General features: G+C 43.5%; 1 protein-coding gene across 4 annotated transcripts in view; it reads left to right on the forward strand.

Annotated features, from left to right (window-relative positions):
• The window catches only part of DCLK2 (doublecortin like kinase 2), a 142,623-nt gene that overhangs the window by 109,186 nt on the left and 19,288 nt on the right, over positions 1 to 14,149 (forward strand). For all 4 annotated transcript variants that reach the window (XM_050946358.1, XM_050946359.1, XM_050946360.1 and 1 more), the window contains 2 exons: positions 9,752 to 9,871; positions 12,665 to 12,811. In XM_050946358.1, coding sequence (XP_050802315.1) covers positions 9,752 to 9,871; positions 12,665 to 12,811 — 267 coding nt within the window. The remainder of the gene's footprint in view (positions 1 to 9,751; positions 9,872 to 12,664; positions 12,812 to 14,149) is intronic.

The following is a 14,149-nucleotide window of genomic DNA, read 5'->3' on the forward strand; positions in this document are numbered from 1 at the left end:
GTGTCACTGGTCGTGTTCACTGTTAATGAAAGGGACAGGCAAGGCCAAGTCAGTGGCACACTGAAAAACAAAGATGCCTGGAGACTGGACTTATTTGGCAGAAAGATTTATTCAATGACAAAACTGCGATTTTGGGTATCTCACCACCAGGCCCTGTTAGGCAGATACAGTTTTAACCTGTGGGACTCCCTTAATAAATTCAAGGAGGCTCTCTTGCAGGACTGAGCCTAGGGGTTTGCTGCTTTGGTGGACGAAGGCACAGCATGGCAAGGGGCGCCCATCAGATGGCCTGGGATGCTACTGACTCAGCAGCCAGAGTGGTTGCCTCTACAGTGGCCGTGAGGCACAGCTCCTGCTTGCAGTCATCTGGGTTAGCCCAGGAGATGCAGGCCATTCTATAGGACCTCCTGTTTGAGGGATGGGACTCGTCTCCGAGCTCATGGACTTGAGACTCCATGGCCTTAAAGACTCCTGTGCCACCCACTGCTACTTGGGCAGCCATACTCTGCAGGCTAGGAAGCTGTTATGCCCCCACCACCTCCACTTCCGCAGTCCAGGTCTTGGGGAACTCCCCGGGTGGGCACCTACAGGAAAAAGGATAGAGACAAGGGGCCTAAGTGGAGACACCCGTCATCTTCCCATTCTTCTGCTCATCCTGGGCCTACCAGAAGCCAAGGAGGCCAGAAGCAGTCATTTTGAGGATGTGCTCGAGGGTGACACCCCAGTCACTTCCTGAGATCCACCCTCCCACTCTTTCCTCAACCACCTCCATCCCTTCCAGTCAGTCTGGTCTCAGGTGACCTCGGACCATTTGGTTTTCAAAGTAAAATCATCATGTTTCACCCTGCAGTTCGTGGTCCACCTCCCTTTCCTGTCCTCCTTCAGGGACTAGTCTCACAAGCAGCTCCTCATCCAAAAGGTCAAGAACCTCCTGTGCTTGCGGGCAGTGGAGGAGGTCTCTCGAGAATGAAAGGAAAGGAGTTCTTCTCCCATTACTTCCTGATCCCAAAAGCAAAAGGGGGCCTCAGACTCATCTTGGACTGCGTCGTCGCAACAAGGTCTCTCAAAAAGTTGAAGTTTTGCATGGTCTCCATCATCCTCTCCCTGGACTGGGGAGACTGGTACACTGCCCTTGACTTGTGCATATTTTCACATTTCCATTTTCCTGGGGCACAGGCGCTTCCTTCCTTTTATGCTGGACCAGCACCATTTCCAATTCATGGCATTGCCATTCAGTCTCTCGTTTCTCCACGAAGTTCATAGCACCAGTGGCCTCTTACCTGAGGCACCGAGGTGTTCAAATTTACCCTTACTCCAATTACTGGCTAATAAAGGGTCAGTCCTGGGATCAGGTGCAGCAGCATCTCAATCTGGTTTGTTCCACCTGTTGTGACCCAGGGCTGTTAATAAACAAGAAAAAGTTGACCTTAAGTCCAGTGCAATTCATAGAGTTTATTGGAGCAGTCCTCAACTCTACTCAGGCCAAAGCCATCCTACCTGAGACTTGGTTCCAAGCCATGGCAGACCTCATCTTGTGCATTCAAGCCCACCTCCTTACCACCGCTCACACGTGCCTGTGATTGTTGGGCCACATGGTGGCCTACATTTATGTGATCCGACATGCACGACTCCATCTGAGGCCCCTGCTGGTGTCAGTCTACATCCCCAACAGACACAGCATGGACTGGCTGGTCAGGGTCCCAGACCATGTACTGTCATCAGCCACCTGGTGGCAGAATCCAGCACTGATGTTGGAGAGGGTTCCCTTTGTAGCCCTATCACCATCGGTGACCCTCATCTCTGATGCTTTGGATCTGGGGTGGGGAGTCCACCGGAGCTATCTCAGCACACAAGGCCATTGGTCGAGTTATGATTGCTCCCTGCACATTGTCAGGGAGCTCAGAGCAGTTCACCTGGCCTGCCAAGCCTTCCTACTTCTCATAAAAAGCAGGCTGGTCCAGGACCTGATGAACAACACAACTACTATGCTCAAGCAAGGCAGAGCCAGATCATCTGCTCTTTGCGGGGAAGCTCTCAGGCTCTGGGACTTCTGTGTGTGTACAACACAGCATCCATCTCATAGCCACACATCTCCCTGGAGCCAGGAACACTTTGGCAGATTGCCTCAGCGGGGCCTTCTCGTCTTGCCACGAGTGGTCCTACCGTCCAGAAGTGGTCAGCATCATCTTCCAGAGGTGGGGGCCTCTCCAGGTGGACCTGTTCATGTCCAGGCAGAACAGGACATGCCCTATTTTCTGCTCAATTTGGGGGACTGAGCAAGGCTCCCTGTCAGACGCTCTTCTACTTCCGTGGTTGGGGGCTCTGTTGTATGCCTCTCCCTCCCATCCCCTCCCCCAGCACAGTGTCATTAATTCACAAGATCCTCATGAAGATCAAGCAGGACAGGTTGAAGATGATCATCATAGCGCCGGGCTAGCAGCACCAGCTCTGGTTCAGCACGCTTCTGGACCTCCTGGTGGCTGCTCCGTTACAGCTACTGCTCAGGCTGGTCCTGGTGGCCCAAACTATGGCAGTTTTCTGCATCTGAACCTGGTGGCACTGCATTTGACGACTTGGCTGTTGCATGGTTAAATGCAGAGGAGCAGGAGTGCTCAGCTGGTGTCCAACAGGTCCTGTTGGGCAGTAGAAAGCCTTTCACCAGAGCGACCTATCTGGCCAAATGGAAGTGGTTCACTTGTTGGACCTCGGATAAAGGCATTTGGCCCGAGCAGGTCTCACTGCAGTTAATCCTTGGCTACTTTCTGCATCTCAAGCTCCAAGGACTATCCCTTTCATCTATCAAGGTCCACTTGGTTGCTATCTCGGTATTCCATCCGTTGCTCAAGAGTAGGTCAGTTTTTGCCCAGGACATGACTGTCAGGTTCCTCATGGGCCTCAAGCGCCTCTACCTGCACATCAGGAGACCCATCCCTCCATGGGACCTGAATCTTGTGCTGTCATGGCTCATGGGACCCACTTCAAGCCTCTGGCTTCCTGCTCTCTTTTCCTCCTTTCCTGGAAGGTCGTGTTCTTGGTTGCAATAACATCTGCCCACCAGGTCTCTGAGATTACGGCACTTACCTCAGAGCTGCCCTATATGGTCGTTTACAAAGACAAGGTTCAGCCTCACCAGCTTTTCTGTCCAGGGTGGTCTCAGTTTCAGATGGGCCAGGACATTTACTTACCTGCCTTTTTTCCAAAGCCACATAAGTTGGAGGAGGAGCATAGATCACATTCCCTAGATGTCAGGAGGATGCTAGCCTTCTACATTGAAAGGATCAAGCCATTCTGCAAGTCAACGCAATTGTTCATCATGGTGGCTGACAGGAAGAAAAATCATCCAGTGTCTACTCAAAGAATTTCTTCTTGGATCACTGCCTGCATTCGCTGCTGCTATGACTGGACATAGGTGCCACCTCCAGCGATGGTTACTGCCCACTCCCCCAGGGAGCAAGCCTCTTCGGCAGCTTTCCTATTCAAGTGCCTATCTAGGACATCTGTAGGGTGGCCACCTGGTTGTCCATCCACACATTCATGTTCCATTCACACTTACCCAGCAGGCCCAGGACTATGCTGGCTTCAGTAGAGCAGTACTGCTAGCTGCTACCACGGGTTCTCAAACTGGATGTCGGGACCCCTCAGGGGATCACGAGGTAATTACATGGGGGGTCGTGAGCTGTCAGCCTCTACCCCAAACCCCACTTTTCATCCAGCATTTATAGTGGTGTTACATATATAAAAAAGTGTTTTTATTTTATAAGGGGGGATCACACTCCTAGGCTTGCTGTGTGAAAGGAGTTACCAGTACAAAAGTTTGAGAACCACTGCACTAGACTGTGAAATCTGAGCCCACCTCCATTGATACTGCTTGAGTCACCTAAAATAGAATCAACATGAGCAAGCACTCGAAGAAAAAACGGTTACCTACCTTTTCATAACTGTTCTTCAAGAGGTGTTGCTCATGTCCATTGCATTCCCCACCCTCCTATTCCTCTGTCAGAATTGCTGGCAAGAAGGAGCTGAGAGGGCATAGGGTCGGCAGCGCCCGATATACTGCCACATGGGCGCGGCACAAGGGGGCACCAGAGTCAACCCTACGGATACCGCTAAGATAGAAATCTCTGACTGTGCATATAGATGCACACACGCATAGAATGGAATGAACACGAGCAACACATTTAGAAGAACAACAGTTACGAAAGGTAGGTAACAGGTTTTTTTCTTCTTTGGGGTTAAAGACTATTGGAGTGGGCCCCCAGTGATTTGGCAAGCATGGAAGTTTTAAAATAAATAAGACATCTTCCTTATACTTCCTATTTTACCTAAAACTTCTGCCTTGTCCCTTATTTTTCCCTCTTGGTTGCAGCACCCCCTTCCTTAACCTATATACAGCTGGAGTTTTGAAAACAGCATTCTATTGACTAGTGACAACACCCGATCTCTTACAAATAACGTTTATTCTAAAATTGTTGTTTAAGCTTTAAGTGGTGAATTTAAAAGTTCAGATTCAGTCAGCTGGGAAACGCATCAAACCCCTTTCCTGTCTTATTCCCCGGTGTCACAAGCAAATATTATAGAATTGAGGCCAGTGTCTTTATGAGCATTGCAAGCACAAATTGGGAGGATTCTCTTGGCTGCTTTCTCTTCCCCACTAGGATGGGATACTTTTTTGGGAGTTTCTGCTGCTATACTGATGCTACCCAAGATCTTGCCATGTCTGGTTGTCTAGTGGGTAAAAAAGAATAGTACACAGGTGTTTCAGACTGAAGCATTATGAACACCAGCCTACTGGACTGATTGTGGGACAATTCCTAAGCAGGAAGGCCTGAAAGAAACAATCTGGATCTATAAAAAGTTATTGGACTGAATTTTCAAAAGCATAGGTAATAATTAACTATAAATAAAACATTTCTGGGGGAGCAAGGCTGGCCCAGTGGTTGCGGCACTGGCCTGGGATATGGGAGATCCAGGTTCAATTAACAGTTCCACCACAGACTTCCTGTGTGACTCTGGGCAAGTAACTTAGAAAATTAAGAAGCAACAAATATAAAACAGTAAAGAAGTTATTTTTCTAATGCAATATAATTAACCCCTGGAACTTGCTGTTGAAATCTATCAAGTTTCAAGAAAGTTTTAGACACGTTTATTCCAAATAGTGTACTTGCTATTCTTATCCACATAAAGATGTCAGTCTTCAAGCTACAGGCACTGATCATCAGTTGGAGTCAGGCAAGAATATACTTTAGACATAGTATTTTGGATAAATGACCAGATGCATGATGAAAGCTGCTTACCCTTCTCTGAAGGCTAGAAGTATAGGACCCTCTCACAGGCAGGAGCTGGGGCAGATAAAATGGTCTGTTCTGGTATGGCAGCTTTTCTGTTTCTGCAGTGTTTGCATAGGTAGCCCATTTTTTATGGATTGTTACACAAAACTCTTTTTTAATGCAACCCTATCTGAGACTGAAAAATCCAGGGATATTTGAAGAGATGAGCTATAGTACAATGTAATTATAAATTGCAAATGCTGCATATCATATTATGGTGTTCTGCGAGCGGTTTAGATAACATTCCTTCTGTTAGGCAGGAAGGTAGTAGCTATAACACTGTACATGTCAATGTGCATTACCTGCTTAATGCATTACCTAAACTGTCTGTCAGGAGCTAGGAGTTTAATCTTGTCCCTACCTCATTAAATAGACATAGAAAATATGAGGTAAGTTACCATCTAGTAAGGTGACTTAATGAATGACCATGAGGAAAACCATGCTCAAATTGCTTCTCTGTGCTGAATGTATCCGCACCCATTCCCACGTTACAAGCCTTAAAACCACCATCTGGCCCAAATATGCACAACTTTTGCATTGAGGATGGTCACTCCTGTCCAGCACAAATTTACTGTCCAGCAATGTGTATCTTGGGTTATCATAACCTTAGTCCCACATTTGGACCTTAGCGTCCAAAATATGGGGGTTAGCATGAAAACCTCCAAGCTTAGTTACCAGCTTGGACCTGGTACCTGCTGCCACCACCCAAAAAATTAGAGTGTTTTGGGGCACTCTGGTCCCCCTGAAAAACCTTCCCTGGAGACCCCAAGACCCAAATCCCTTGAGTCTCAAAACAGAGGGAAATAATCCTTTTTCCCTTCCCCCCTCCAGGTGCTCCTGGAGAGATACACAGACACAAGCTCTGTGAATCCAAACAGAGTGATTCCCCCTCTCTGTTCCCAATCCTGGAAACAAAAAGTACTTTCCTATTCCCCCAGAGGGAATGCAAAATCAGGCTAGCAATCCAACACACAGATCTCCCCTTGATTTCTTCCTCCCACCAATTCCCTGGTGAGTACAGACTCAATTTCCCTGAAGTAAAGAGAAACTCCAACCGGTCTTAAAAGAAAGCTTTATATAAAAAGAAAGAAAAATACATACAAATGGGCTCTCTGTATTAAGATGATACAACACAGGGTCAATTGCTTAAAAGAATATTGAATAAACAGCCTTATTCAAAAAGAATACAAATCAAAGCACTCCAGCACTTATATTCATGCAAATACCAAAGAAAAGAAACCATAGAACTTACTATCTGATCTCTTTGTCCTTACACTTAGAAACAGAAGACTAGAAAGTAGAAACTGCTTCTCCAAAGCTCAGAGAAAGCAGGCAGACAGACAAAGACCTCAGACACAAAATTCCCTCCACCCAAAGTTGAAAAAATCCGGTTTCCTGATTGGTCCTCTGGTCAGGTGCTTCAGGTGAAAGAGACATTAACCCTTAGCTATCTGTTTAGCTAGCTGGGTGTTACAACTTTTTAACCAAACTAGCTGACCTTTTCTCATCCATCAGTATACATATTAGTAGTACAATCATTTCTACTTAAATAAATCTTTTCAACTTAGGCTAAAATCTATTACAGCAATTTCTCTGAGGAAGAGGTTGAGGTAGCTGTGGAAACGGATATATTTGAAAAGTTTAATGGAATACAGCAAGGACAAGATGATTAAAAATTAATAATCATAAACAGGTCAGTATTTCACAGGACATGTATCAGGACAGTGATGCAAGAGCATTTTATAACCTTTGTATAAAAGGTTAATTGTTACTTAAACCTGTCTAAAGAGAACAATTTAATGGCTCAGATGAGGCCAAGATAGCATAGATGGTTCTGTGCTGCTAAGGTCAGAATTAAATAGTGTAATTAATTGATTATGTTGGCTATTTGCTCCTAAAGCTGAGATCTTGTTTATAGTAGGATTCCAGATTTCATTTGGTTCCTTGGCCCTGCTTTATTTAGTTTTTTTCATGAATCACAATAACCAGCATTTTACAATGGCTCCTTTCTGTGGGTAAAGGTCAACCTTTTTAAACAAAATTGTTTCGTTTGTTTTTCTTTTCTCCAGAGTACGTTTGCTTGGAGCAGACTTAAGTTAGTTGCTGAACGAAAAATTGATGTTCTTGCAAATTGGGTTTCAAAGGTGCAACCCGTTTAACTAATATATGCTGCACCATTCTCAGAGGATGAGATGCGTGCCTGGTATGTGGGTTCTGGGAAATAGACCCATTAATTCAAATTAATGAATTACACAGCCATGTGACTGAGCTTTGAGCAGAAAACAAGACATCTTTATATAGCCCTCCAGAAAAATGGTGAAATAGTGTGAGGTTTTCAGTCACTGCTCATGTACTGTCTGTCATAATATGTACATATCTACTTCCAGTAATTCTGTTCACAAATGCATGAGGTGCGTGTTACTAGTCAGTGTTATTAATGTGAGCAAGTTCAGACTCCCAGTGGGGTGACTTATTTCCCAAAGTACAAATAACCTCTTGTTTTACACAGAGATGGTTGTTAGATTTACAATGAACCAAAAGGTCCCTGTGGAATGTTTTCAGATATTTTAAAAAGGGAAAAAACAAAAACATACATGAATGAAAGGGAATGTGTGACTTCCTTTAATCTCCAGTATGCAGTTTAGTGGATGGGTGTCTTGAATTTAAAACAAAAAGGGGGGGGGGAACCCTAGAATTAACTTATTTTAAAGACTTTTAAACTCCATATGATTTTATGAAAATATGCTAATAAGTGTGAATATAATGTAACTGGAATATGCTTCACGCAAAAGATCTCTTGTAAGGTATCATTACAAAGCTTATAATCTACTGAGTGTGATCATCCTATTTGTATAAATGTACCACTCTTGTATCTGAAACTAGAAATATGAAATAACTCGGAGATCCTATTGTAATTATGCAAGCGTGGGCCATTAAGGGTGGTTTGGAATCTTGATGGCTCCCATCAACCAGGACAGTAGGTTGTAAATGGCCCTGTTTACTTGCAAGCCTTCCTGTGAGTCAGGCCAGGAAGAATGAAAGCTTGGGGTGTAACCTGGTACTGGAATCCATCTTAAACCTGGTGCTTTTCCATTTAGGAGCAGGGTGGGGACCCAGAGAGACAAAAGATTCCCGCTTTGTGCCAAAGCTATATAAGGGTATGGAACAGAACAAAGGGGCAGCAGTCATGAGAAATCCCTTAGCTACCACCTGAGCTGGAACAAGGACTGTATACCAGGGGGAAAGGATTGGGCCCAGACTAGAAAGGAGTCTAGTCTGTGAAAGAAGCTTATTCGAACATCTGAGGGTGACATTTCATCTGTAATCAGTTTCTTAATGTATTAGGCTTAGACTTGCGTGTTTTTGTTTTATTTTGCTTGGTAACTTACTTTGTTCTGTCTGTAATTATTTGGAACCACTTAAATCCTACTTTTTATATTTAATAAAATCACTTTTGCTTATAAATTAACCCAGAGTAAGAGGGAACAAACAGCTGTGCATATCTCTCTATCAATGTTAAGAGGGTGGACAATTTGAGTTTACCCTGTATAAGCTTTATACAGAGTAAAATGGATTGATTTGGGGTTTGGATCCCATTGGGAGCTGGGTATCTGGCTGCTAGAGACAGGAGTACTTCTTAAGCTGTGTTCAGTTAAGCCTGCAGCTTTTGGGGAACGTGGTTCAGACACGGGTCTGTGTTTCTAGCAGGCTAGCATGTCTGGCTCAACAAGACAGGATACTGAAGTCCCAAACTGGCAGGGAAAACGGGCTCAGAGGTAGTCTCAGCACATCAGGTGGTAGTCCCAAGGGGATCTCTGTGACTGAACCCATCATAGGAATGTTGTCAGATATTTTAAAAAGGAAAAAAGCAAAAACATTCATGAATGAAAGGGAATGTGCGCCTTTCTTTAATCCCCAGCATTTAGTTTAGTGGATGGGTGTCTTGAATTTAAAACAAAAAGAAAAGGAAAGAACCCTAGAATTAACTTATTCTAAAGCCATTGTACCTTCATGGAGGTGTGGGGGGGGGGGCAGGAGAAGGGAGAATAAAACCTAACCCTAGCACAATATCAAGCTGTTGGAGCCAAAATAATTTCCATACTTAAATGAGTAAGTAGTTTTCAGGTTCTAAATATAAATATCAAACCAAACAAAAAATAAAACCCATGAAGTTAGCAGCTATTTTGTAAGAGATCAGGTCTGGAAGGAAATACAGTGGTATTAAGTGAAGGTTAAAATGTGTCATTTCACCACAGCTCTGCAATTTAAATAATATAGTGAAAGGTGTGTGTGTGTGTGTGTGTGTGTGTGTGGGAGAGGGAGAGGGAGAGAATAAACAAAAACAGGAAAGCTATCACCTGGAAGTTTTACTGGTAGTTCATTGTCAATTAAAATAAACTTTCCTCTTTTTCCTGACTAAACAGGAGCATCTGATAGAGAATGAGGTATCCATACTGCGCCAAGTGAAACACCCCAATATTATCATGCTGATAGAGGAGATGGACACTCCAACAGAACTGTATCTGGTAATGGAGTTAGTTAAGGTAAGACTATTTCAAGGAATTTTCTTGTTCATTTATCTACACATAATGTGAAGTCTAGGAAGATTCCAATATCACACAGCTCTCAGAAGACATAATCAGATGAGCATTTTGATGAGAACTTCCAATTAATCATGCAAATACTGTTGTTAAATTCCATTAAAATGAACAATTGTTATCATAAAAACAACGACAAGTCCGGTGGCACCTTAAAGACTAACAGATTTATTTGGGCATAAGCTTTCGTGGGTAAAAAAACCCACTTCTTCAGATGGATGGATTGAAAAATTACTCCATGCATCTGAAGCTCCACTTTGCTGGCACTGGAGAGTGATACTGCTCTTTTGTGAATTACCAAGCCAAAGGCATTATGAAGCACCTCCATAGAAACGTGTTCATGCATAGCATGAACATGTTACACAAACCAGGGTTTTTTGGCATATTACTCTTGGCCAGTTTTGTGCCACTGCGCAAGTGCAGAATTAACGTCCCTGGCAGATTTTACTCTTTCCCCACAGGAAAAATTGATTCATGCCCCCATCCTGGGCAGGGGGCAGGAGGGAGTCTGGTTTGGCTGTCAGGAGCAGCAGGGGGAGATGTAAGTCACTGCCTTGGGGGCTGGTCTCTCTCTATCCCTCTCGCTATCAAGGAGCACCCAGAGCCAGGAGGGGCAGGAGTAGGGGAGCCTGGGTGAGTGGCACCTACCCTGTACTGGATTCCAGCTGCTAATCCCAGCTGAGCTGAGGGAATGGGACTTCCTCTGACTCTGCATGGGCCAGGGCCAGGGCCAGGTCAGACCCATCCCCAGGAACTTCCCTGGGCTTCAGGAAGCTCCTCCCTGCCTCCTGTCCTCATTGTTTTCCAGCCATGGGGGAGGGGGTCACTGTACAGAGAGCTGCTTCCCCAAATGCCCAACCCCCAGGCATCTGAATTCCTCCCCGCACCCAGACCAGTCCCTGCTGAGTTGCCTGCACTCAAATCCTCACTGTGCCAAGACTCAGCCCCCTGCGCTAAAATAATTGAAAATGGTGTGATTATAATGTTGTTTTGACAAAATATGCACTATTTTGCAGAATTTTTAATTTTTCGGTGCAGAACTCCCTCAGAAATAGCATATATAGCAGCAAAGAAGGCAGAATGACTTGCAGAATTGTTTAAAAGAAAACACCTGAAAAATATTATATAGAAGAAAAATAGATTCCCTGTTACAATACTTAGCATATTTTTCCCATCATAAAATAAGAAAATATACAAATATACTGAAACCATCCAGAAATTTCTATGTGACATAGGTCTGATATTTCTTAGTTGCCTGTTTTGTGACAAGATAATGAATAATTTGAGTGTCTAAGCCATCTGAGTTAGATTTATAAACCCGTATCAAATCTGAGGCTTCTCTCACACATGCTTGCACACAAATGTACATTCTTATCTCTCGTACAGGAACGATAGCAAACATGCAAACTAGTCGATATGTTAAAACAACAGCAGTAAACCCAGACTATATCAGCATATTGGATAAAAGTATAAATCAACATTTCAGAAGGTATTCCTATCTAAAAATTTCACTGTACTCAAGAACCTTTTCCGCAACATCTGTTTGCTTGAAACTCCCTGGTGAAGGTCTGTAGCTGCTGGCTCAGTACCACTGCTTCATTTCTGGCTCTCTCTAGAAACAGTTTTTATGTGGCAGATGGCTTTTTTGTTTTTAAGATGCAACTTAAAAAAAAGGGCAATCTTTGAATATATATATCCTGAATTGCTGCTGCTTTCACATGTGCTACAATGCTTGGAATTCCACCCCCCAACCCAGCCAAGTCACTCCCACACTTGTATCCAAGGTAACCATCATAATGGCACACAACTTACATTAACTGCAGCAAGTGGAAATGCCATATAAATTAACATATTTCTTTACTACTGTTTTTAAAAATGCTGTTACATACCCCTCAGCTATAATGGATGCTGGTAGGATATTGCACAACAAGTATGCTCAAAAAACACCAGGCAGACTCTGCCATATATTGCATGGGGCAAATATGCTGTAGAATGCAGGACTGTTATCATCCTGCCTCATCCTTATTTATTTTTACTTTTCATAATGTTTGCACTAAGTATTTCTAACATGTACTTTATTATGTAATTATTATTATTTGCATTACAGCATCATCTAGAGGCTCTAGCTGCTAGGCACTGTACAAACAAATAGGTCTGTAGTACCCTGACAAGTTTATAATGTAAATAGACAAGACAGTCAAAAGCAGGGAGAAAGGAAGTGGTGGTATCCTCCTCTTACTCCTGGGGAACTGAGGTGCAGAGCGGTGAAGTGACTTGCCCAATGACACACACAAGCCTGTCGAGTATTGAACCCAGATACCCTGAGTCCCAGTGCCTCAGACTACAAGTTCATCCTTCCCTACCATGATAGCTGTTTCCAAGGACTTGTCTACATGAGGAAAAAGGCTGCAGTAGCTGGTGCACTTCGGAAATGTACTAAGCTAAACCACGTGAGGTCACTCTTAGTACGCAGTAAGTGGGTCCACACAGAGAGTTAGTGAGGAGTTGCTAGTGTGCTTTAAACTCACACCCTAGCATACTGTGCACCAACTTCTCCATGTAGACAAGCCTCAAATTGTGCAGTGTATCTTTCCTGTATATTGACAGGTTTTTGTGCATGCCTCTGGTGCAAGGATGTTGAATTATGGCTTTCTCTGACATCTTTTCAGTAGTCTGACTAGAGTACTGACACCTGATGATTTTTCTTGTCATTGCCTTTAATGTTTTCCCTTACTTTAGGGAGGAGACCTATTTGATGCTATCACTTCTTCAACAAAGTATACGGAGAGAGATGGTAGCGCAATGGTCTACAATCTAGCCAGTGCACTGAAATACCTCCATGGTCTCAACATTGTGCACAGAGACATTAAGCCAGAGAATCTCCTGGTATGTCACTTGTTTTGTCATGCTTTCCATTGTTTCATCCCTCACAAATGTAAATGTTTGTATGTAAATGTTAAGATGCCAAGGAGCACAGACATAGAACATGAATTTAGAATGACTGCGTGCTTAAAATAAATCTCTTCCCATTAAATATTAATAGACATAGGGAAAGTGATCAGTGCTTAATGTGCACTAGACGCTAGACCTATCACTTACATTCTGATTCCTGGCTCTGACTTGGATAAGCACAAAACAGGGTTTAAAAATGTGTTAATGAGTTATTTACAATCCTAGTTTCAATTTAAAACAAGGGTTTTAATTGCTTTCTGAAGATCCCAGCGTTATTTGAAGTAAGATATTTCCTCTCCCATCGCCACATCTGGTAAAATCTTTTTGATGATTTCTCAGTATCCTAGCTGTAAACTCTGAGAGTACATTTATTTCCTCAGAAGGAAGTATATTTAATTTCCATTAGTTCCCATCAGGGACATAAATATCTGTGCCTGATAGCAACAAATATTGTGGATTCTGTTTTACAAACTCGAAATGGAAATTGGCAGTGGAGTGAGTGCATTATTCTCTGCTGCTTTGTAGCTTATATAGGCAGAGTATGCAAAAGATTACTAAGTCACTGACAGCAGAGGTAGTGTTTAACAACCACATTGCACACGTGTAAATAACTACCTACAATGCATGGCACTGGACAACCAAGTCCAGAATCCACATCACAGGCACGGGGTCATCAGTAACTGGAAGCCTTATGTTAGTTTATTTAAGCTCTGTTTGTTTGTCAGTCCTGTTAATGGTGTAATGAGATTGCACCAAAGGGAAGCTGATAGAAGGGATTTATGTCTCTTACTCCAGCAGCAGCATTTGAACAAGCACAGACAACAGGGCTGGAACTTGCAAACTCTTAAGGTATGGCTATACTATTCAGCTTTTAGCAATATGGCTGTGCTACTACAGCGCTGCCACTAAAAGCCGCACAGTGTAGCTGCTCTTTGTTGGCCGGAGAGAGCACTCCTTCCAACAAAGCGCTTTTCATCAGTAAAACTTTTGTTGTTTGGAATGGTAGTTTTTTCTTTAACGCCCCTGAATGACAGGTTTTGCCGACAAAGTTCCAGTGTGGACAAACCCTTACTAACTTAGTCCTTTCTTACCACAGCAGTCTCAATGACAACAGTGAGTAAGGATTTCCGGGACTTGGTCGTTCCTTTAGGAGTGAAATTTGAGGGAAAAAATATGTATTCAGACCTTACTTGATAAATTTTTAGTTGCAAGGTATGTGGACATTGGGTTGTTGAGCTGTGGAAACAGGGATTCTGACATGGGGTTTTTATT

The sequence above is a fragment of the Gopherus flavomarginatus genome, chromosome 3 (assembly GCF_025201925.1).
Source record: "Gopherus flavomarginatus isolate rGopFla2 chromosome 3, rGopFla2.mat.asm, whole genome shotgun sequence".
NCBI lineage: Eukaryota > Metazoa > Chordata > Testudines > Testudinidae > Gopherus > Gopherus flavomarginatus.